This window comes from Schistocerca cancellata, chromosome 2 (genome assembly GCF_023864275.1).
Source record: "Schistocerca cancellata isolate TAMUIC-IGC-003103 chromosome 2, iqSchCanc2.1, whole genome shotgun sequence".
Lineage (NCBI taxonomy): Eukaryota > Metazoa > Arthropoda > Insecta > Orthoptera > Acrididae > Schistocerca > Schistocerca cancellata.
Window position 1 is genome coordinate 1,030,792,513 of NC_064627.1, and position 24,961 is coordinate 1,030,817,473.

Here is a 24,961-nt window from a genome sequence, read left to right on the forward strand (position 1 = left end):
TAAAGGTGCCCGAGTTGACTGTTGGTGAAATAACTGCGAACTGTAAACGCGGAGGAGCAACCACAACTAAACCGAGACTAGGCAGACCTGATGTGCAGACGGACAGTGACTGCCGAGCGTTCCGGATGGTAGGCGTTGTAACGTTCTTTCCCTTGATAAATATATATGTGGTCCTTAGTGGATATGCAATGGGTGATGTTTGTCTTACGGAAATTTGCTGCGTACTGTGTTGTTGAGTAAATGGTGTGCCTAATCAGTTTTACTGTAATCCAAAGGAAAATTAAACAACTTAATCTGGAGAACCAGTATGTAATGCCTAGAGTGAAATCAGTGCCTCTCAAATTTAGTCACTCTCTTGAGCAGCCAGTTCCTTGGCCCTGAGCAATAAACTGATAAAATTACCTATGCAAATAAACAATGAAGTACATTTTCCTTGCCGGCCGGAGTGGCCGAGCGGTTCTAGGCGCTTCAGTCTCGAACTGTACGACCGGTACGGTCGCAGGTTCGAATCCTGCCTCGGGCATGGATGTGTGTGGTGTTCTTAGGTTAGGTTTAAGTAGTTCTAAGCTCTAGGGGACTGATGACATCAGATGTTAAGTCCCATTATGCTCAGAGCCATTTGAACCATTTGAACAATTTCCTTAGCTTTTGAGTCGCAACGGATGTAATCTTAATATTCTGTTCTCTCTGCAGTAGGCATAGAAAATATTCAGTCTTGGCACAGCGGCCGTAAAATACAGTCATACAAATAACATCAGTAGATTGGTTGATAAGTGAATAAACTTGCAGATGTTCAGTGATAATTTTTGATGTTGGCTCAGCGCTGTGCAATTTTGCCCGCACTGAAACTGTTACAAACATTACTTTTCAGATTCTGGCACATTAATATTTTTCTGATTCTGAATGAAAAATTATTTCATTTTAAAAAATACTCACTGGATTTAAACAAACATGACATGCAAAAGGATGAGGTACTGATAACCGGATATGCTAAGACCGAATGCTTCAGTTCGTAAATAGTATTCAAACTGAAGTTTCTCCTTCACAAAATCTAGCATGAAACATTTTACATTAACTTCAAAATCAGGGAACTTCTCAATTGTTCTACAATTCTCACTTACTGAAGTAATTAAACACGCTTCGACTGTTACATGACAAAAAGTTGTAACGTCTATTAGCAAAAGACATATTATGTAGTAACGAGAAAACCTTGTGTATCATTTTGTTATTGTATAAAATTATGTATTTTTTTATTATTTATTTTAGATAATATCTGTGTCGACGAGTACTGAAACCGCCACAGACGATAAATATCAAACAAAGATGAGAATGTGCAACTAGTATAAATAATACAGAGCGAACATTAATTTCTCTGTCTTCTTCTTGGAGTTAAGCGAGTAGGATAGCCTGTGACGTTGTATTGTACGCTAGCGTAGCCTTCTTTTGTCAAGACTGAGAGATGTACGCCATTACGTACTCATTTTAAAGGTGGGTAATAGTTAACATATTAAAATTTTTTGAATAGAGTTATTTAAATGAAACCTTGCATTATTATTTGTAATAGCTTGCTTGGCATATTGTCCCATCCTTTTGAGACATTTTCAGTTATTTAAATATTATCCGTGGAGCCGAGCTGCGCTACGAACGAACGAGCCGCTGCCGCGGCGTATTCAAACTACATTAAATGAAATCTATCATACCGCAAAGAAGCGGGAAGGTAATAGTGAAATAAAATTATTTTTTTCAGCTTCCGGACTTGCAGAGCAGAGCAGCAGATTTTATGAGGTGTTGCAGGTTGACGCGGGCCGCTGATAATATATATAACTAACAGTACAAAAAGATAAATTACCTTCGTAATATAATAGGACTCTTGCTGTGCTTGGTTGTGGTCTGGCAAACCTTATAGTGAAAACGTATTTTTCTCCGATAATAGTCTCATGTTCTTGTGCTAGTCGTGGTACTAAATGGTGTTTTACTGATAACCAAAATCCACTGCAAAGTTTTGTTGTTGAACAATCATGCGAACTGTAATAGCAGTATTCATAACAAAGTAATTTTCATTTTCAATAACTGTAAAGTAGGGAAGATATGTTGACTTTTAGAGTGATTTACAGTAACGAAAAATGTTCCTTTAATAGAAAGCCAGATACAGAACAATAAGAACCCAATATATTCTGTTTTGTTGAAAATTAATGATTATAAAGAAATTCATAGCACAGCATTAATAAAAGGTATTTCGCGGCTCTTTTCATATATGTGTTGTTACGCAAATAATAATAATAATAGTAAAACAAAACAAGGCAAATAATAGAAAAGAGCATACGAAGCGAAAAAGTCTAGCACCGTTTAACAAAACAGATCCCAAAATTTAACTTGTCTGTATCAGGATTACAAAACACACAAAATATTACAAATCGGTTATACCTAGTCAACCTATACATTAAATCTGATGGAAGATATTTGGTTTCTAGATTCAAACGTCAGTACTGTAAAATTAGCAAAAGCCACATTGCGTTGCTGCATACTTAAAACCAATTATACAAAATTTCATTACCTTACAAAATTGTATTATGCTGCGTCCATAGGCGAACAGCTAAATTATCACAGCTAGGCACTAGCTTAAAGTCTTACACCCTGCCTTTAACAGTGTGCAACGGCAACTGCTACTGCGGTCCGCACGCCCCCTACTTACAATCCATTCTGCCACGCAGCCAACATATTTGGTTCAGTGGTGTCAAAGATACAATCTCTTCTACATGTGATAACCATTCTGTAGTGGACTGACAAGACAGCCAGTCCACAGTGACGGGTGACCGAAAGGCACGCGTTTACACACGCCGGCTGGCGTTAGGTCTGAAACAGGATACGTAATGAATGCTATAAAGAAAAGTACGTAGCTGCTGGAATACTTAACTTTAATCCATCATTTGTATACAGCATTCTGGATGATACAAGTGAGACTCTCTCTAGAAATGGTTAATGGCGCCTTGCTAGGTCGTAGCCATGGACTTAGCTGAAGGCTATTCTAACTATCTCTCGGCTAATGAGAGAAAGGCTTCGTCAGTGTAGTCGCTAGCAAAGTCGTCCGTACAACTGGGGCGAGTGCTAGTCAGTCTCTCTAGACCTGCCGTGTGGTGGCGCTCGGTCTGCGATCACTGACAGTGGCGACACGCGGGTCCGACATGTACTAATGGACCGCGGCCGATTTAAAGCTACCACCTAGCAAGTGTGGTGTCTTGCGGTGACACCACACATTCCATGTCATTTTTCATGAAATATATTACACAATCGGGCTCCGCGTACAAGTGGAGCCCTCACAGTGTGAAGATTCGCAAGAAATCAGCGGAAGGAATGACTCGTGAGTTCCAAAACGCTGCCAGCAGTCCATCATGTAGCACAGGAGCCGTGCGTAGGGAGTTGAAAAAGACTGCGCCACAGTTCTTGGGCAGCTCCCCCTAAACCGCACATTCCCGAAGTCAACGCTAAGCGTCGCTTGAGGTGGTGTGGAGAGCAATGCCACTGGAGAGTGCATGACTGGAAACGAGTGATCTGGAGTTACTAATCACGCTACAGACTGTCGCCAGCCGACGGAAGGGCTCGGGTTTGGCGAATGTCTGGAAGACATTACATGCCATCACGCATACTGCCAACAGTGCAGTACGGGGTATGTTACGGTATCGGGACGTTTTTTATCCTTAGGATTCGGTCCCCTTATTCCGCAAGATATCGCTAAACGCGCTTGTATTGCGCTGTGTACTGTGTGCAATACAGGGACATTTCGGAAACGGTGATTGTATCAACATGACAATGCACCATATCCTTAAGCAACCTAAAGCAGGATTAAATGGCTCTGAGCACTATGGGACTTAACATCGGAGGTCATCAGTCCCCTAGAACTTAACAAGGGAACCACCCCATCGCACCCCCCTCAGATTTAGTTATAAGTTGGCACAGTGGATAGGCCTTGAAAAACTGAACACAGATCAATAGGGAAAACAGGAAGAAGTTGTGTGGAACTATGAAAAAATAAGCAAAATATACAAACTGAGTAGTGCATGCGCAAGATATGCAACATCAAGGACAGTTTGGGCTCCGAGGCGCTATGGTCCCCTGGTTAGCGTGAGGAGCTGCGGAACGAGAGGTCCTTGGTTCAAGTCTTCCCACGAGTGAAAAGTTTAATTTCTTATTTTCAGTTTATGTGACAAACTGTTATGTTTTCATCACTTTTTTGGGAGTGATTATCACATCCACAAGAAAACATAAATCGGGCAAGGTAGAAGAATCTTTTTACCCATTCGCCAATTGTACAAGTTAGGTGGGTCGACAACATATGCCTGTCATGTGACGCACATGACGTCACCAGTGTCGTATAGAATATATCAGACATGTTTTTCCGCGGAGGAATCGGATGACCTATGACCTTGCGATCAAATGTTTTCGGTTCCCATTGGAGAGGCCCGTCCTTTCGTCTACTAATCGCACGGTTTTGCGGTGCGGTTGCAAAACACAGACATTAAACTTATTAGAGTGAACAGAGACTTCAATGAACGAACGGACGGCTCATAACTTTGCGAAAATAAAGAAAGAAAACTTTTCACTCGAGGGAAGACTTGAACCATGTACCTCTCGTTCCTCAGCTGCTCACGCTAACCACGGGACCACGGCGCTCCTGAGCTCGCATTATCCTTGATGTTGCATATCTTGCGCATGGACTACTCAGTTTGTATATTTTGCTTATTTTTTCATAGTTCCACACAACTTCTTCCAGTTTTCTCGATTGATCTGTGTTCAGTTTTTCAAGGCCTATCCACTGTGCCAACTTATAACTAAATCTGAGGGGGGTGCGATGGAGAGGTTCCCTTGTTAGAACTACTCTAACCTAAGGACATCACACACATCCATGCCCGAAGCAGGATTCGAACCTGCGACCGCAGCAGCAGCGCTGTTCCAGACTCAAGCGCCTAGAACCGCTCGGCCACAACGACCGGCTAAAGCAGGATCGTTTATCGATAACAGCACGCCTGAAATAGAATGGCGTGCCCAGAGTCCCCACTTGAGCCCGGTGGAACACTTTTGGAATAATTTATAATGTCGACATCATTTCGGACCCAGCGTTCAACATGACTACCTTCCCCGATTTCGGCTCTTGAGGAGGAATGGGCTGGTATTGCTCCAGACACATTCACAGACGCCATTGAAAATAACCCCAGCAGATTTAAAGCCGTCATAAAAGTGAAATGAAATGATGGTACGGCATTGCAAGTCATTTTTAGCCGATGCCACTTCGGCGACTTGCGAGTCAATGATGATGAAATCCACACAACACCCAGTCATCTCGAGGCAGAGAAAATCCATGAACCCGCCGGGAATCGAACCCGGGACCCCATGCGCGGGAAACGAGAACGCTACCGCAAGAGCACGAGCTGCGGACTGTCATTAAATTGAGGGGTTGCCACACCCTATATTAATGATCACAAATAAGTGTCAAGACGCTCTTCATTGCATAGTGTATAAATCGCTAACCCCAAAAACTGTGTTATGGGCCATTCGCATACGAAATTGTGCTTCTCACCACGAGAGACACTTGAATGGTTACCTATTCAAGGTCTAGGAACGGAAATTTGGCTGCTCGAAGAAAGAAAATATCGATACAGTGGGGTGAAAACCACATATATGTCACTGTCGCGACTTTTTGCTATACTTGTCTCTGCTTAAAATAATTACACTCCCTAAACAACAAGCTTTTTTTATTACTGATCTGCACACCTGTTGAGTCTTCAAAGAGCAGGAGTGAGATTTCAATGAAGTGGCCAGAGCATAGTGGAACAGAACAGAAGGACGCTTCCTCACATTCAGCATCACTTTTGCACGCAAGCATTCCAATATCAAATGCCACATTAATTATATTTTGAATCGATGGTATCGGTAAGTCGGTGTCCTAACCTGTCTTTTCACAAGTATATTGTAGCATGGGCTCATACTTTTGTGCGGGAAGTTGACTGTATAGCACAGAGTGAAGTCTGGTGCTAAAAAGACATTCCTGTAGCTTTGCTTGTAGTTTCTCACACAGAAGTCTTACTAATGGGTGCTTAGTACAAAGAATAGACACGTTTCAGTACCTCGAACGTGGGCGCGCGGAAGCTGGAGGTCAGACATGGAACGAGATCTAAGAGAAAAGTAAAAAGACTGGCACACTGCGAGCGATCTGGCAACGCTGTATATTCATCCCTTCCAGTTGCTGAGTCCGAATTTCGGTTCCTCACAGCCGTCACGTGAATCTTGAGAGCTCCACCACTGAAGGTGTTTTTTTTCTTTTTTTTTCTGTCACAGTTTAGGCAAACGTTATGCCATTAAGTTTCGTGTTACACTTGGGGAATCCGCGAGTGTGACCCTCGATAAGTTGAAACAGGCCACAGGGACCTTTTCTTACCAAGAGTGCAGTTTTTCGCTGGGAAAATTCAGCTCTTGAAGGCCGAGGACACGCTTAAGATGAACCTCGCTGAGGGAGATCTTCAGTTTCAGAAACCGACGAAAAGGTCTAACATGTGTATGCTCTTGTGAGTTTGTTCCTCCTGGACAAACTGTCAACCAAATCGTTGCTGCCTCTAGATGACGGAGTCCTGGGCTCGATTCCCGGCCGGATTGCGAATTTTTCGCTGCCTGGTAACTGGGTGTTTGTGTTGTCCTCATCAGTTCACCATCATCATTCGTGACAGTGGCTAGAATGGACTGTGTAAAAATTGGACTGTTTAAAAATTCAGACTTTGTATGGTCGCTGATGACCGCGCGGTTGAGCGTCCCGCAAACCAGAGATCATCATTATGATCGTCAACCAAGAGTTTTACAAAGATATCCTTTATAGGCTCGTGGAAAAGGTAAATCGAGTGAGACCGGGTACTACAGACAAGTGGATGCTGCATCATGACAACGCCCCATGTCACACGGCCACTTGCGTCACGGAATATTTGATTTCAAAAGGCATTCATATTGTTCCACAGTGCCCCGTGTTCATCTGATCTGAGACCCTGTGACGTTTTTCTTTTCCCGAAATCGAAAAATGTGTTAAAAAGGACGTCCTTTCAACGTTTCTACTTAAGACTGGGAACAGCGGCTCCGCCGGTGTATAGCTGCCGAAGGGGACTATACTCAAGAGGACAATACTGTTGTCTGGAAAAAATAAAAAAAAACTTTTGTAGATAAAAATCAGTTTTATTACTTTTCTCACACACCTAGTAAAATTTTGTATACAGAAATTCAAGAAAAATCTCACAAGTAGAAACCTAAACGTTAGAATTAGTCTGCTAAGGTCCTTCAGCTGGTCTGTACTTCAGCATGCTTCTGGAGGATGGGCACTAAATATAGCAACAGGAAGCAACATCAAAGCCTCAGAAGTGTAGAGTTATAGCAGAGTACTTAAAATTCCATAGACAGCAAGAATAAGTAACAGCGTACTCTTGTGAAGAATACACGGACAGCGAGAGCTGTTAGTAACGTTTGTAAGAAGAAAAACTTCATACCTAGGACACTGGACTCTGATTTCGCAGGACAGGGCGGATCAGGTTGTGGAAAGGGGCAGAGGTCAATTAGTGTTAGTTATACAAGGACACAGACAACTTTATCCCTCAAACGAGTGCACAGTTTTCTCTTTAAAACAACAAAGATCAATTCACGCCTGAGGGCCCAAGTAACTTCTCCAGAATAAGTTTAAATGATTGCTTTTAAAACACCAGGATTTAGAGTAACGGCTGAAGGCCTTACTTAAGGTAAATTGCAATATCTTCCCGGCTAAAGGCCGAAATAATATTTCAGATCAGCTAAGGAAATCCTTTAAAAGCCAGGCATTTACAAATTTCGGCTAAAGGCCATAATAAGGGAAATTCAAATTAATCCTTTGGCTGAAAGCCCAATAAATTCTTTTTTTCCAGAATGAGTGCTAGTTCTGCAAGTTTCGCAGGAGAGCTTCTGTAAAGTACAGAAGTACAGCTGTGAGTGCCGGGCGTGAGTCGTGCTTCGGTAGCTCAGTTGGTAGAGCACTTGCCCGCGAAAGGCAAAGGTCCCGAGTTCGAGTCTCGGTCGGGCACACAGTTTTAATCTGCCAGGAAGTTTCAAATTTTTTTTAGTGAAATAGACGCTTTAAAGTAAAGCTTTTACACAATACAACAGAAAAACTTCTTAAGAAAACTTGAGGTATCTTGTCGGCTGAAGGGCCAAACAATTACTCAAGAATAATTAGAAAAAAATGGTTCAAATGGCTCTGAGCACTATGGGACTAAACATCTGTGGTCATCAGTCCCCTAGAACTTAGAACTACTTAAACCTAAGGACATCACACACATCCATCCATGCCCGAGGCAGGATTCTAACCTGCGACCGTAGCAGTCGCGCGGTTCCGGACTGAGCTCCTAGAACCGAAAGACCACCGCGGCCGGCGAATAATTAGAGACCACCTTAAGATAAATAATTACAGAACATGGCTGAAGGCAGTTTCAAGAATTCAAGGTAACTACAGAGAAACCTTACAGACAAGGATTTACATATTAAAGCCACAGATTCTGAAACAAACGAGGCTGAAGGCCTAAATGCAGAGCAACAAGAATTTTAAATGAAAGACAGCTGAAGGCCTATCTTAAAGTTGTTATGAAGTTCGGCTGAAGGCCATATACTAAACATAAAACAGATAATATTAATACACGGCTGAAGGTCTGGCACAGTACCTGCGACCAAATAAAATGACACTCACAAACAACAAACAGTGGCGCTCAGAAGTGTTCCAAGGATCGGCCTGGGGAGGAAACTCTTAACAACAGTTTAGGTGAGACAGGCAGCCGAGCGTAACGCTAAACAATCTGGCTACAACACGACCTAGTCATGGCTGAAGAAACAACCAACAACCTAATCAATTCCCTCTGTCGCAACCGACCAACTGCCTACTCGAGTACGCAGACAGTATTTATCTGCTCAGTGGAAATCACAAAAGCAGAATGTGTTGGCAGAAGAGACAACACCGTATAGCTAGAGGAGGCCGAAATGCACGCGTTAAAGCTCACGCAGTCTGGCGTGAGGTCTGGAAAATGACAAGGAATTATAGTAGCCAAAAATAGTACATAGCTTCTGGAATACTTAACTTTAATCCACAATTGGTGAACATCGCTCTTGTTGATACATTATATAATCTCAATATAAACTGGTCATGGCGCCTTGCTAGGTCGTAGCAAATGACGTAGCTGAAGGCTATGCTAACTATCGTCTCGGCAAATGAGAGCGTATCTGTCAGTGTAGCTTCGCTAGCAAAGTCGGCTGTACAACTGCGGGCGAGTGCTAGGACGTGTCTCTAGACCTGCCGTGTGGTGGCGCTCGGTCTGCAATCACTGACAGTGGCGACACGCGGGTCCGTCGTATACTAGCGGACCGCGGCCGGTTTAAAGGCTACCACCTAGCAAGTGTGGTGTCTGGCGGTGACACCACACTACTCACAGTTCCACGTAAACACACTTACACAAGATCTCTAACAATCGTAAAAGCAATCACTGTGGAACAATAAGGACGAATGAATTGGACACGCAGAGAGTTTCCACATGCGGTCGGCGACCAAATACACGTCGTCCGGTGAGACGACCGACCGAACGACCAACCCAGGTCGTTCCCACTGGAGTTACGCGTGTCGTCGACGGTCGGCCGAGTCTTGGCTATCCGAAGCTGACTGCAGCTCCAACCCGACTCAACTCGATGTCCGCTCGGAACTCTGAGACTCGGCGACCCGGGCACACTGGCTCGGACCCATCCACGCGAGGTAACTCTTGCCCATCGGCGACGACATCTCTGCACAAGGAAGAAACCGACCCACGTCCGGTAAGATGGCCATCTGATGAGGCCAGAAAACGGTCAAAGACTAAACACACGTCGCCCGATGAGACGACCGACCGACCGAACGACCAACCAATGGTCGTTTCCGCTCCAGTTTCCTTCCGTCGGACAGAGAATGTGTGTCGCCAGCGGTCGGCGAGTACTGGCTGTCCGGACCTAACTGGCTCTGCGTCCCAACTCCCTTCGGACGGACAAAGTCCGAGACACTACTTCGCACCCAACCATACAGAGGGAACACTTACCCATTGGCCACCCGATATCTCTGCACGAGGAACGAACCGACCGAAGTCCGGCAAGATGACCAATCGTAATGGCCCAGAAGCGGTCAGAAGACCAAATACACATCGCCCGATGAGACGACCGACCGAACGACCAACCGGCAGTCGTTCCCGCTCCAATCTCCTTCCCTCGGACAGTTCATGTGTGTGGCCAGCGGTCGGCTAGTACTGGCTGTCCGCGCCTCACTGGTGCTGCATTCCGACTCCTCCTTCGTCCCCGACTGCAGATCCGTGTCCGACTAACTTCCAGACACACGACGACCGGGAAATACTATCGGTCGCTCCAGAGATAGTGCGACGGAGCACTTATCGATAAGCGCTGCTGCTGCCACTCACGGGCAGGTAAGGCAGGAAGTTAGTTCAAATGGTTCAAATGGCTCTGAGCACTATGGGACTTAACATCAATGGTCATCAGTCCCCTAAAACTTAGAACTACTTAAACCTAACTAACCTAAGGACATCAAACAACACCCAGTCATCACGAGGCAGAGAAAATCCCTGACCCCGCCGGGAATCGAAACCGGGAACCCGGGCGCGGGAAGCGAGAACGCTACCGCACGACCACGAGCTGCGGACAGGAACTTAGTGACGCCAGTAAATGGAATAAGAAAACGAGGCGGCAGTACGTAAGATGGTGGTTAGTGTTTAACGTCCCATCGACAACGAGGTAATTAGAGACGGAGCGCAAGCTCGGGTTCGGGAAGGATTGGGAAGGAAATCGGCCGTGCCCTTTCAAAGGAACCATCCCGGAATTTGCCTGAAACGATTTAGGGAAATCATGGAAAACCTAAATCAGGATGGCCGGAGACGGGATTGAACCCTCGTCCTCCCGAATGCGAGTCCAGTGTGCTAACCACTGCGCCACCTCGTTCGGTAAGAGAAGATGACAAACAATAAACGGAATGAACACGAGCCGAGCACGGCTGACACATATCTTACGGAACGCCACATACGAGCATATACTTGAACAGTTGATAATAGAAGGGAAGATTGAGGGTAAAAGAAGAAATAGGAGGAAGAAGAATATCGTGATTAGATAACGTAAAGCGTGGGCAGGATTACAAAGTACAGACCATCTACTACGTACTGCGGTTCACAGAACAGAGATGCATGGTATAATCGCTAGCATCCATTAATGAATAAGTGGAAGAAGAAGATAAAGTATTAGAAAATCTTAGACCTTTCTCAAATGCTTCAAATGACTCTGAGCACTATGGGACTTAACATCTGAGGTCATCAGTCCCCTAGAACTTAGAACTACTTAAACCCAACTAACCTAAGGGCATCACACACATCCATGTCCGAGGCAGGATTCAAACCTGCGACTGTAGCGGTCGCGTGGTTCCAGGTTGAAGCACCCAGAACCGCTCGTCCACAGTGGCCGGCGATCTTAGACGTTTCTCATGTACAGTTAATATAACTCATAAAGAAGTACACATCAAGAGGCTGGCAATATTTTGTTGTCTTCAGTTTTTTTTGGGCCTACCATATGGATATTTGGTTTCTTCACGTTACCCCAGTGACCGATATTCTACGCTCATATTCGCGCGTTCGAAGTCGCGCATTTCCCTTGCTAGTGTAATGCACACATGAGGGTGTCTGCCCTTAGCAAGGCAGTAAGGAAGAATGTCTGTTATATTAGATATGTACAAAGATGTGAGAAGTTTGGTTTTTCCAGCGTCTCTTCTCGGTGTCCTCGGCGGCCTACGGCACTAGGAAGAGACCTGGAGTGTTCCGCGTAACCTCTCGCGCGCAGTACAGGATATCACGGAGGGAAGCGGTGGTCAGCTAATGAGGGACGTCCATCCCAGACGAAAGGCGTGTCCCCATTTCCTCGGGACGCGATGCGCGCGCACGGCTGGGGCCGCCTAGCGGGAGCTGCACCGAGCCGACCGGCGTCCCTCGCCGTCAGTCTGTGTGGCGCATGCGCCGGGTTTGTGCCTAGCCCACCCGCTGCGTCGCGCATGCGCCGTGGCTGCGCGGAGGCGCCAGTCCGCGATGCGCATGCGCGGCGGGCGCGCGCCGCCCGCGGCGCTGTTCTGCCTGGCGCTGGCGCTGCTGTCGGCGGCTGCCGCCTCGTGGCTGCTGGCGTCGCGCGCCGCGGCGCCGCCTCCGCTGCCGCCCCCGAAGCCCACGCCGCCCCCGGTGCGCACCATCGTGGCGTACTCGCAGCGCCGTCTCCACGAGCTGGCTCGCCGGCCGCCCCTCACCTGCGACTCCGACATAGGGGCGCCGCCCCCAGTCGATCGAGTCGGCGACGCGTACAGCGCGGACGGGTGGGAAGAGCTCCTGGCGGCCGGGTTCAGCGACGCCGGGTGGCCACCAGAGGCGTTCGGCCTCTCTGCGGCTGCACAGCCACTCGCCGGCGCTGGCGGACGCTCCACCGTCACCGAAGGGCGCGTCTATGACACAGCTACATCCGCAGTCGCTGAAAATGTCATCGAACGGGTGGAACGAACAGTGGAGCTGGGAGAAGTGCTCCAGGGCACTGTGTACGATTTCAGTGGTTTTCCAACCAAAGATAGCGGTAATCAGTCCACAGCGGATGCTGACTTCGAGGTACGTCAGCAGCTGCCCAGAAGAGACAGCCTTGACGACAGGGGTGGCCTCGCCGACTATGGTGGTAAGTACCATAAAAAACAAAACTTTGTTCAATAAATAATAAATCTCTTGTGACTAGGGCAACCCGTCAGGTAGACCGTTCGCCGGGTGCAAGTCTTTCGATTTGACGCCACTTCGGCGGCTTGCGCGTCAGTGGGGATGAAACTATGATGATTAGGACAACACCCAGTCCCTGAGCGGAGAAAATGTCCGACCTAGCCGGGAATCGAACCCGCGCCCTTAGGATTGACATTCTGTAGCGCTGACCACTCAGCTACCGGGGCGGACATTTTGTTCAATGCCAGGTGGATAATCTAAAAGTCGCCTTCCAATAGAGCGTGTTAAAAATGTCTTCGTTTATCTTACATCTGCAATAAATGTGGATTTCAATCTCAAGTGATTACCCGAAATTAGTAATTATGATAACCATCGTTGCGATCGAGATTGTCGATAAACTACATACAGTGATATTAAAAGAAATAAAGTCATATGGCCGAAAGTTCCCAAAGTTTCGATTGCCGAATCGGAAAGGTATTCTTTCTGTAATGCACAATGGCTTTTTTATATGACAAATTTCCTCCTCTTGATTGTTAACTGTTCATTTACTTTACACAATCAATATTTCGGCTTTATACCCGTTCTGAAGTGCATGTAGAAATGTTAAAATATGTCTGACCTATCTGTGATAGGTCGTCGTCGAAAAAATATATTCCCGGTCTGATAGACCAGTTGGCACATTACAAGATAGCAGTACATATGAGATACATAATAATATGGCTGACATTGTGCACAGTGAAAAGGCATTAACGCGCAGTATGACGTATCTGATAGCTAATATATTCCTGTGACCAGTATTCGTCGGCAAATGCCGGGATGGTTCCTTTCAAAGGGCACGGCCGACTTCCTTCCCCGTCCTTCCCTAATCCGACGAGACCGATGACCTCGCTGTCTGGTCTCCTTCCCCGAAACAACCAACCAACCAACCAGTATTCGTCACTTCTGTTCAGCGACTGACTTTAACATATGTCATTTGATGAACAGAAGTGACGAATGCTAGTCACAGGAATATATTAGCTATTAGATACGCCATACTGTGCGTTAATGGTTTTTCGCTGTTGACAATGGCAGCGAAATTATGTACTCGTATCCTGTCATATGGCAACTGGTCTATAAGATCAGAAATATATTTTTTTGTCGATTACGTGTAACAGACAGGTCAGACATTATTTAACATTTCTATATGCGCTTGAGAATAACTGTTTTAAGGCCGAGATCAGGATTGTGTAAAATAAATGAACAATTAGCAGTCAAATGGAGGAAATTTGTATAAAAAAATTTTTATGACTGTGGACCCCCACGAAGGAAAGATCAATGGTTCCTTTCCTTGTAGATATGCGAGGGAGGTGCTTTATGCGAATTTGTGAAATGTAGGTGAGTGTATTGTACCCGTGTGTAGTGTGATGTTTTGTCTGTGCTGATAGTGACAGAAGGGAGGTCGTGAAATCCGGTGCCGGCACATAGCCAACATTCGCGAATAGCACCAACTGGGCCACGATATGCGTGAGGTTGAAGAATATTCCTTGTTTCTGCGCTGAAATTCAGTAACTGAAGTTTTTTAAGGAAGTTGAAGCGCGATGCATGGCGCATTTCTTCGAGTGACTGCCAGTTAAAATCTCTTCAGGGTTTCTGGTGCACCCAAAGGTATCTGTGTACATGATGGAACTGCTGTTAGTCTTAGTGCGATATCGTATGAGTCCCATACAATATCAGTGAGAACGTGCGCTATAAATGCTATTTAAAGTAGGTGCCGTTTGTTCTAATCTTACATCGGGTACGACTTGCGAACGTGGCTTTAATTTCTGCGTTCTCCAAAACAATTTTTTTTTTTAGTGGCTACAAACTGTCACAAAGTCTCAGCTATATACAGGGTGTTACAGAAAGGTACGGCCAAACTTTCAGGAAACGTTCCTCACACACAAATAAAGAAAAGATGTTATGTGGACATGTGTCCGGAAACGCTTAATTTCCATGTTAGAGCTCATTTTAGTTTCGTCAGTATGTACTGTGCTTCCTCGATTCACCGCCAGTTGGCCCAATTGAAGGAAGGTAATGTTGACTTCGGTGCTTGTGTTGACATGCGACTCATTGCTCTACAGTACTAGCATCAAGCACATCTTGATTGGGCCCCATGTTCTTCCACCTACGCTCAATGGAGCATGTTATGATTTGATACGGGATACTCTACCTGTGCTGCTAGAACATGTGCCTTTACAAGTACGACACAACATGTGGTTCGTGTACGATAGAGCTTCTGCACATTTCAGTCGAAGTGTTCGTGCGCTTCTCAACAACAGATTCGGTGACCGATGGATTGGTAGTGGCGGACCAATTCCATGGCCTCCACGCTCTCCTGACCTCAACCCTCTTGACTTTCATTTATGGGGGCATTTGAAAGCTCTTGTCTACGCAACCCCGGTACCAAATGTAGAAACTCTTCGTGCTCGTATTGTGGACGGCTGTGATACAATACGCCATTCTCCAGGGCTGCATCAGCGCATCAGGGATTCCATGCGACGGAGGGTGGATGCATGTATCCTCGCTAACGGAGGACATTTTGAACATTTCCTGTAACAAAGTGTTTGAAGTCACGCTGGTACGTTCTGTTGCTGTGTTTCCATTCCATGATTAATTTGATTTGAAGAGAAGTAATAAAATGAGCTCTAACATGGAAAGTAAGCGTTTCCGGACACATGTCCACGTAACATATTTTCTTTCTTTGTGTGTGAGGAATGTTTCCTGAAAGTTTGGCCGTACCTTTTGTAACACCCTGTATAGGTTGCCAATCTAAGGGCTACCAGGACCAAAAAAAGATTGTTGCGCATCCTTTCGTATAATTATTGATCTGACTCAGTAATTTTAAATGTTGTCATAATCTGCTTAGTAAGAACTATAAGCCGGCCCCTGTGGGCGAGCGGTTCTAGGCGCTTCAGTCCGGAACCGCGCTGCTGCTACGGACGCAGGTTCGAGTCCTGCCTCGGGCGTGGATGTGTGTGATGTCCTTAGGCTAGTTAGGTTTAAGTAGTTCTAAGTTTTAGAGGGCTGATGACCTCAGAAGTTCCATAGTGCTCAGAGCCATTTGAACCATTTTTAAGGAACTACAACCTTAAGTTGGAGGTTTAACAGAGTAAGTCAAGTATCAAATTATAAACTGTGTATATGTGTTGAGGTAGCGTTAACAGATTACCCTGACTGTATAGGGTGAACATTAACGACGAATTGCAGGGACGGATTCTCCACTGGAAATGGCGAAAAAAAGGTCCTACGAACAAGCGTCCGGAAATGCATCGCTGCCACGGTGGATGGCGCTGACGAAAGTTCCTCTGGCCACGTGCCGTGTGTTCCTTTCGTGCTGCAGACTGTGTGATTGACGCAGTGTACTATAAGCAGCAGAATGGTACGGTATTCGTGTCGGGAACAAGCCGAGATGGTGTTTGCGTACTGCTAAGCGGATGAAAACGGCCCAGAGGCAGCACGGCTGTACCAAAACAAATACCCACAGACGCCAGCCACATCACACAACATTTTAAGCCCTTTTTTGGGCGTTCGTGTAATAGTGAGTCCTTTCATATAGACGGACGTGCAGGGAGGCGGCGGACTATGTTTAGATCTCTGCTATAGACGTTCGATGCCACACTTGTTAGGAGTTGCAGTTATCGACCGCGGTCCGTACTAGTATCGATGGACCCGCGAGTCGAGACTAGCGCCGTTCCGCGGCTTGCAACAAGTGTCTATCGGGCGCTCGGCCACTCTTGCTCGGGACGTCAAATAGGAAAGTAGTATAGCCCTCAGAAATGGTGCAAGCTGTTCGAGATTCTGAAAAAAGTAGGGGTAAGCTATAGGGAGAGACCGGTCATATACAATATGTACAACAACCAAGAGGGAATAATAAGAGTGGACGATCAAGAACGAAGTGCTCGTATTAAGAAGGGTGTAAGACAAGGTTGTAGCCTTTCGCCCCTACTCTTCAATCTGTACATCGAGGAAGCAATGATGGAAATAAAAGAAAGGTTCAGGAGTGGAATTAAAATACAAGGTGAAAGGATATCAATGATACGATTCGCTGATGACATTGCTATGCTGAGTGAAAGTGAAGAAGAATTAAATGATCTGCTGAACGGAATGAACAGTCTAATGAGTACACAGTATTGTTTGAGAGTAAATCGGAGAAAGACGAAGGTAATGAGAAGTAGTAGAAATGAGAACAGCGAGAAACTTAACATCAGGATTGATGGTCACGAAGTCAACGAAGTTAAGGAATTCTGCTACCTAGGCAGTAAAATAACCAATGACGGACAGAGCAAGGAGGACATCAAAAGCAGACTCGCTATGGCAAAAAAGGCATTTCTGGCCAAGAGAAGTCTACTAATATCAAATACCGCCCTTAATTTGAGGAAGAAATTTCTAAGGATGTACGTCTGGAGTACAGCATTGTATGGTAGTGAAACATGGACTGTGGGAAAACCGGAACAGAAGAGAATCGAAGCATTTGAGATGTGGTGCTATAGACGAATGTTGAAAATTAGGTGGACCGATAAGGTAAGGAATGAGGAGGTTCTACGCAGAATCGGAGAGGAAAGGAATATGTGGAAAACACTGATAAGGAGAAGGGACAGGTTGATAGGACATCTGCTAAGACATGAGGGAATAACTTCCATGGTACTAGAGGGAGCTGTGGAGGGCAAAAACTGTAGAAGAAGACAGAGATTGAAATACGTCAAGCAAATAATTGAGGACGTAGGTTGCAAGTGCTACTCTGAGATGAAGAGGTTAGCACAGGAAAGGAATTCGTGGCGGGCCGCATCAAACCAGTCAGTAGACTGATGACCAAAAAGAAAAATAGCCTTCAGCTGATAGGAAACAATCTCTAACAAGGCGCTTAGTTAAATTATGGCCTGTGTGATTCCTCTATAGCTCTCTGTCTGTAATTATATTCCTCCTGACTACGAAACTCCTGTACCACCAGTTAAGTACAATACATTATTTTTCACCAACGACCTCTAATTATTTTACCCGTTGTAGACCCAGACCAAGCAGCCAGCTCCTTATCGACTTCACTGACAAACCTGCTGTATATACAAAGAAGAGATTTGTATGTTTCTATTTAGCATTGGCCACCAGTCATTCACATTGGCGACGATTCGTTCCTCTTCACCATAAGTACACCACAGTACAGAGTTGGAGAACCGGCTCCTACAGTATATTGAGACTAACTGTAGCAGGAGCACCAGGCAAGTGGCCCGCCAACATGGTGTAAGCCAAAGTAGGATTATGCGTATCCTACAAGACATTGGCCCCCGTCTGTTGTGACGTGGTTGCGATGCACCTCTGTACTGATTTCTGGGATGATTTGTTGTCGTTGCACGCACATCGTCTATTTCCGGACACAAGTTCATAGGCCTTTTTTGCTCCATTTCCAGTCAGGAATCCGTACCTGAAGTTTGTCAGTTTCATTAATGTTAATCTTACATTTCATCCATTATTTGAGAATGAAAGCACTAGCGATTTCCTACAAGCTACACACATAATGTCAATCCTTTTTGAGACTTTCTCGCCGACATTTCCCCCCCCCCCCTCCCCCCCCCCCCCACATACACACAAAGTAAGAAATGGAAGAAGTTTATTTCTTATTACATTTACACTGTTCATGCCCTTCAGCATCAGGAATACGTTTTACTGCATCACTTCTTTGCTATTAACACTATTTGCAACACATTTAGCAGACAGTGTCCAAATATTCCAATGAACATAATTGCAAAATTGTATCATTGTACGACACATAGTTCAGACGGTATGAAGTCATAAACAATGCGATGCTTGTAAAACTAGCTTTTCTTAAAATGGGACAAAAATTATCTATATTATACTCGTCAAACGATGAAATGTAAAATAAACGGTGCTACACAGTGCACTATATGCCAAAGAGGTGTTACATGAACTTGTAAAGCGGTTATTACGATTTTGGATTACCAGTTTTGGTTTTGACTTCTTCATTAGTCGCCGGCCGGTGTGGCCGTGCGGTTCTAAGCGCGGTTTGGAACCGCGTGACCGCTACGGTCGCCGGTTCGAATCCTGCCTCGGGCATGGATGTGTGTGATGTCCTTAGGTTAGTTAGGTTTAAGTAGTTCTAAGTTCTAGGGGACTGATGACCTCAGTAGTTAAGTCCCATAGTGCTGAGAGCCATTTGAATTTTCCTCATTAGTTTGTGGGTGAATAATCCTAAGGCAATGAAATCAACACAATTAGGGTTTTGCATCTCCAATCATATCAGTTTTTCACTCTTAACATCAAATATTGTCCGCCCCGGTAGCTCAGTGGTCAGCGCGACACATTGTCAATTCTAAGGGCCCGGGTTCGACTCCCGGCTGGGTCGGAGATTTTCTCCGCTCAGGGACTGGGCGTTGTGTTGTCCTAATCATCATCATCTCATAGTTATCGACACGCAAGGCGCCGAAGTGGCGTCAACTCCAAAGACTTGCACCAGACGAACGGTCTACCCGACGGGAGGCCCTATCCGCAAGGCATTTCATTTCATTTTCATCAAATATTGAACACATTAACTGATTTCTAAAGTAATATGCTGCCCGACTCTTCCCGGCATGTATTCTCTCGTAATTTCGGCAGTAAACCCATCCCTGGTGCGCAATGCCTCTCTTGCAGCGTCTGCCGCTGGAGTTCGTTCAGCATCTCTGTAACGCTCTCCGTGAAAAAACACGCCGTTCTTCGTTGCATCTTCTCCATCTCTTCTATTAACCCAGTCTGATAGTCGTCGCAGACATGAGCACTGTTCAAGACTTGTTCGAGCAAGCGGATTGTAAGCCGCTTCTTTGGTTAATGAATTACGTTTTCTTGAGATTCTTCCAATGTATTGGGATCTGCTTTTCCTCCATTTTTCTAGTGTGCTCATTCCACTTTGGGTGGCTCCAGATGGTTAGCTACTCGTAGGCATTTTACTACAGTTACCCTTTCCAGTGATTTGTCACCAATGGTATAATCGTACTGTAGTGGATTTCATCGGCAATAGGTTATGCTTATCCATGTTCAACGTCAACTTACAGTCCCTGCAACAGTCATTGACTCTCTGCAGGTGTTCGCCGCACGGGATTAGCCGAGCGGTCGATGGCGCTACAGTCATGGACTGTGTGGCTGGTCCCGGCAGAGGTTAGAGTCCTCCCTCAGGCATGGGTGTATGTGTTTGTCCTTAGGATAATTTAGGTTAAGTAGTGTGTAAGCTTAGGGACTGATGACCTTAGCAGTAAAGTCCCATAAGATTTCACACACATTTGAACTTTTTTTTCTGCTGGTCTTCCTTCAATTCACTGCACTTTTATAGCGTGGCTACCTTCTTATAGACATCCGCATCATCTGCGAACAGCCTCATGGTGTCCCTCCCTTCATCCGCTAGGTCACTTACACGGTCCAGTCACATTAACGAGACCACCGCCTGTGTTCGACGTCAGCATGCAATAACCACTCACAGACGGGAGGACGGTATATAAAGTGTGTCGGGAGATGGTGGAGAAGAGAGCAGCCGTTGTCGTACTGTGGAAACAGGGCGATTTATGACGTCCAAAGGTCTGGTTGCCTCGGGATCGTGTGGAGTGGACCAAAGGGTAATTGAACATCATTCGTGGCACCAACAAGTTTTAAAATACGTTTATTAAACATACATCAGTCAAATCAGTTAAAACACTAGGCTTCTCCACATTGATTAGAAGGACTGACACAATACGGGTCTCAAATACAGAGTAATGGAAGTGTGTTTCACATCAAATTACAAAACCAATGCTTTGATTTAAAACAATTATGAAAGGAAATTATTCAAACGGTTAACACGTCCGTGAGCAACTAGTGTTCTTGACATTTGCTTAAAGAAAATCACTGAAAACGTTACTGGTGGTGGTGGTGTTTAGTGTTTAACGTCCCGTCGACAACGAGGTCATTAGAGACGGAGCGCAAGCTCGGGTTAGGGAAGGATTGGGAAGGAAATCGGCCGTGCCCTTTCAAAGGAACCATCCCGGCATTTGACTGAAACGATTTAGGGAAATCACGGAAAACCTAAATCAGGATGGCCGGAGACGGGATTGAACCGTCGTCCTCCCGAATGCGAGTCCAGTGTGCTAAACGTTACTGGTGAAAACAAGTCATCGAACTTAGCAAAGCGCATAGCAAGAACAGAAAAATATGTTCATAAGTAAACTCTGCTTGCGAGTAAGCCACTCAGTGGCTAATAAGATGGACCAACCTCGCCCAAACTTTCGGGTCGTCTTACAAACAGTCGTCCTCAGAACACAGGCTCCGCCTCTCTAAAACCAACACCAACAGACCACACATTGCGGGACTCGTCCCAAGGTCCAATTAGCTTTAACCAACAAGAAGTAATGAAAGCCCAATGGACAGAACGTTTTCTTAAGCTCCAGACGGGAACAAAACAATTAATTCCGACCTGATTAAATATGTCGAAGATATTTATAACGATAAGGCTTCGACTGTAAACATTACGGGACACCACAATGACAGAATCAACGTAACACTCGCACATGATAAAGGCAAAAAAAGAATTTAAAGATCGGTGCCACATGCACCCAAAATGTAAGATCACGGCATTAATAATGAACTTAGGCCGTGGGAAGGAACAGTTCGTTTCGCAATTTTAACAGCTGAGAATTGCACTGCAGGCCAGAAACTTATTAATTATTGTAAATGTTTGCAGTCTTAAATGGCGACGCAAGAAGGCAACACAAGAAAATAATTCACTCAAAGGCTTGTAGCATCTGTTAACTACTTTGTGCAAATCCAAGTAAGGCGACATGCATGTCAACCAAACAGTCAGAGATTAATTGATGTGTGGTGAAGCAATTTTGAAAGTTAATTTGACTGGAAATTAATCATGTGCTTCATTATGAGAACTGCAACACATTGCTGACAATGAACTTTGAACCAAGCCAATATCTTCAAGCATAATGATATTCAGCAATGTTATGTATAATTGCTAATTAAATATATTGGGCAATAATTTACATTTACCTTTATTCCCAAACTCAACATGAATAGCGGCGCTGATTGCTACGCAAGACAAACTGTATGAAGCGCTTCCAATAGTGCATTTAATTAATTTTTAAATAGCAAAACATTCTATCACACTGTTATTGTACTTGTTCAGTTCTTTGCTTTCACTCGCATTAGCACACACAGGAAAGGTTATGATCCTGTCTAGGTTAAAATGACTTAGGTTAAAGAACATTGTAGGAAAATGTTATTGTCTCACTTATTATTTGAAAAGAAAATGATCAAAATCAAGCCAATGGGGTATGCCTCACAGTTTCTACACAAAGTGTGTGATTTTATACGATCTTACAGTTTTCTGTAGTCATCTAGATTCTGTAATGTTGGCGTACGCGATAGTGCTCCAACAACTCCAACTGTGGCTAGCGCACTTGCTTTACTCACAGCAGATTCAGGGGCCGGATCTTGATGTAATAGGTGTTTCCCTCGTCTGCCCATACTTACCATGGAACAGTGCCTCCCAATATGTGTATATTAAGTAGTGTGACACAAACACACCCACACACTGCGCGCTGCTTTCGGGTCCAACCACTTCAGTCACACAGTGAATATCTCCTACCTCGCTCGCTCTCTAACGTCACGTTCCAAGGACCAGAGAGTATAGTCTCTACCTAGGTGTTGCTCTTTTATCGTTGGCGAGTACCCAGTATCATTATAAGGTTTCACATTATTGATTCTACATTAGGTACCACAACATTTGACGTATTTCATTTACAGGGTGTTTCAAAAATGACCGGTATATTTGAAAGGGCAATAAAAACTAAACGAGCAGCGATAGAAATACACCGTTTGTTGCAATATGCTTGGGACAACAGTACATTTTCAGGCAGACAAACTTTCGAAATTACAGTAGTTACAATTTTCAACAACAGATGGCGCTGCGGTCTGGGAAACTCTATAGTACGATATTTTCCACATATCCACCATGCGTAGCAATAATATGGCGTAGTCTCTGAATGAAATTACCCGAAACCTTTGACAACGTATCTGGCGGAATGGCTTCACATGCAGATGAGATGTACTGCTTCAGCTGTTCAATTGTTTCTGGATTCTGGCGGTACACCTGGTCTTTCAAGTGTCCCCACAGAAAGAAGTCACAGGGGTTCATGTCTGCCGAATAGGGAGGCCAATCCACGCCGCCTCCTGTATGTTTCGGATAGCCCAAAGCAATCACACGATCATCGAAATATTCATTCAGGAAATTAAAGACGTCGGCCGTGCGATGTGGCCGGGCACCATCTTGCATAAACCACGAGGTGTTCGCAGTGTCGTCTAAGGCAGTTTGTCTCGCCACAAATTCACGAAGAATGTCCAGATAGCGTGATGCAGTAATCGTTTCGGATCTGAAAAATGGGCCAATGATTCCTTTGGAAGAAATGGCGGCCCAGACCAGTACTTTTTGAGGATGCAGGGACGATGGGACTGCAACATGGGGCTTTTCGGTTTCCCATATGCGCCAGTTCTGTTTATTGACGAAGCCGTCCAGGTAAAAATAAGCTTCGTCAGTAAACCAAATGCTGCCCACATGCATATCGCCGTCATCAATCCTGTGCACTATATCGTTAGCGAATGTCTCTCGTGCAGCAATGGTAGCGGCGCTGAGGGGTTGCTGCGTTTGAATTTTGTATGGATAGAGGTGTAAACTCTGGTGCATGAGACGATACGTGGACGTTGGCGTCATTTGGACCGCAGCTGCAACATGGCGAACGGAAACCCGAGGCCGCTGTTGGATCACCTGCTGCACTAGCTGCGCGTTGCCCTCTGTGGTTGCCTTACGCGGTCGCCCTACCTTTCCAGCACGTTCATCCGTCACGTTCCCAGTCCGTTGAAATTTTTCAAACAGATCCTTTATTGTATCGCTTTTCGGTCCTTTGGTTACATTAAACCTCTGTTGAAAACTTCGTCTTGTTGCAACAACACTGTGTTCTAGGCGGTGGAATTCCAACACCAGAAAAATCCTCTGTTCTAAGGAATAAACCATGTTGTCTACAGCACACTTGCACGTTGTGAACAGCACACGCTTACAGCAGAAAGACGACGTACAGAATGGCGCACCCACAGACTGCGTTGTCTTCTATATCTTTCACATCACTTGCAGCGCCAACTGTTGTTGAAAATTGTAACTACTGTAATTTCGAAAGTTTGTCCGCCTGAAAATGTACTGTTGTCCCAAGCATATTGCAACAAACGGTGTATTTCTATCGCTGCTCGTTTAGTTTTTATTGCCGTTTCAAATATACCGGTCATTTTTGGAACAACCTGTACAAATAAATATAAAATTTTTAAAAGTTCATATAATATCGATTACACAGTACTGGCAAAAAATTACACTACTGGCCATTGAAATTGCTACACCACGAAGATGACGTGCTACAGACGCGAAATTTAACCGACTGGAAGAAGATGCTGTGATATGCAAATGATTAGCTTTTCAGAGCATTCACACAAGGTTGGCGCCGGTGTCGACACCTACAACGTGCTCACATGAGGAAAGTTTACAACCGATTTCTCATAAACGAACAGCAGTTGACCGGCGCTGCCTAGTGAAACGTTGTTGTGATGCCTCGTGTAAGGAGGAGAAATGCGTGCCATCACGTTTCCGACTTTGATAAAGGTCGGATTGTAGCCTATCGCGATTGCGGTTTATCGTATTGCGACATTGCTGCTCGTGTTGGTCGAGATCCAATGACTGCAGAATATGGAATCGATCAGTTCAGGAGGGTAATACGAAACGCCGTGCTGGATCTCAACGGCCTTGTATCACTAGCAGCTGAGATGACAGGCATCTTATCCGCATGGCTGTAACGGATCGTGCAGACACGTCTCGATCCCTGAGTCAACAGATGGGGTCGTTTGCAAGACAACAACCATCTGCACGAACAGTTCGACGACGTTTGCAGCAGCATGGACTATCAGCTCGGAGACCATGGCTGTGGTTACCCTTGACGCTGCATCACACACAGGAGCGCCTGCGATGGTGTACTCGACGACGAACCTGAGTGCACGATTGGCAAAACGTCATTTTTTTCGGATGAATCCACGTTCTCTATACAGCATCATGATGGTCGCATCCGTGTTTGGCGACATCGCGGTGA

The 24,961-nt window shown here is 45.2% G+C and overlaps 1 protein-coding gene across 1 annotated transcript in view; it reads left to right on the forward strand.

Moving 5' to 3' along the window:
• The first annotated feature begins 11,986 nt into the window (after window positions 1–11,986).
• LOC126160714 (uncharacterized) overlaps window positions 11,987–24,961 on the forward strand; it is a 271,072-nt gene continuing 258,097 nt past the window's right edge. The window contains exons 1-2 of the mRNA XM_049916924.1: window positions 11,987–12,049; window positions 12,273–12,765. Of these exons, the coding sequence (XP_049772881.1) occupies window positions 11,987–12,049; window positions 12,273–12,765 (556 nt within the window). The remainder of the gene's footprint in view (window positions 12,050–12,272; window positions 12,766–24,961) is intronic.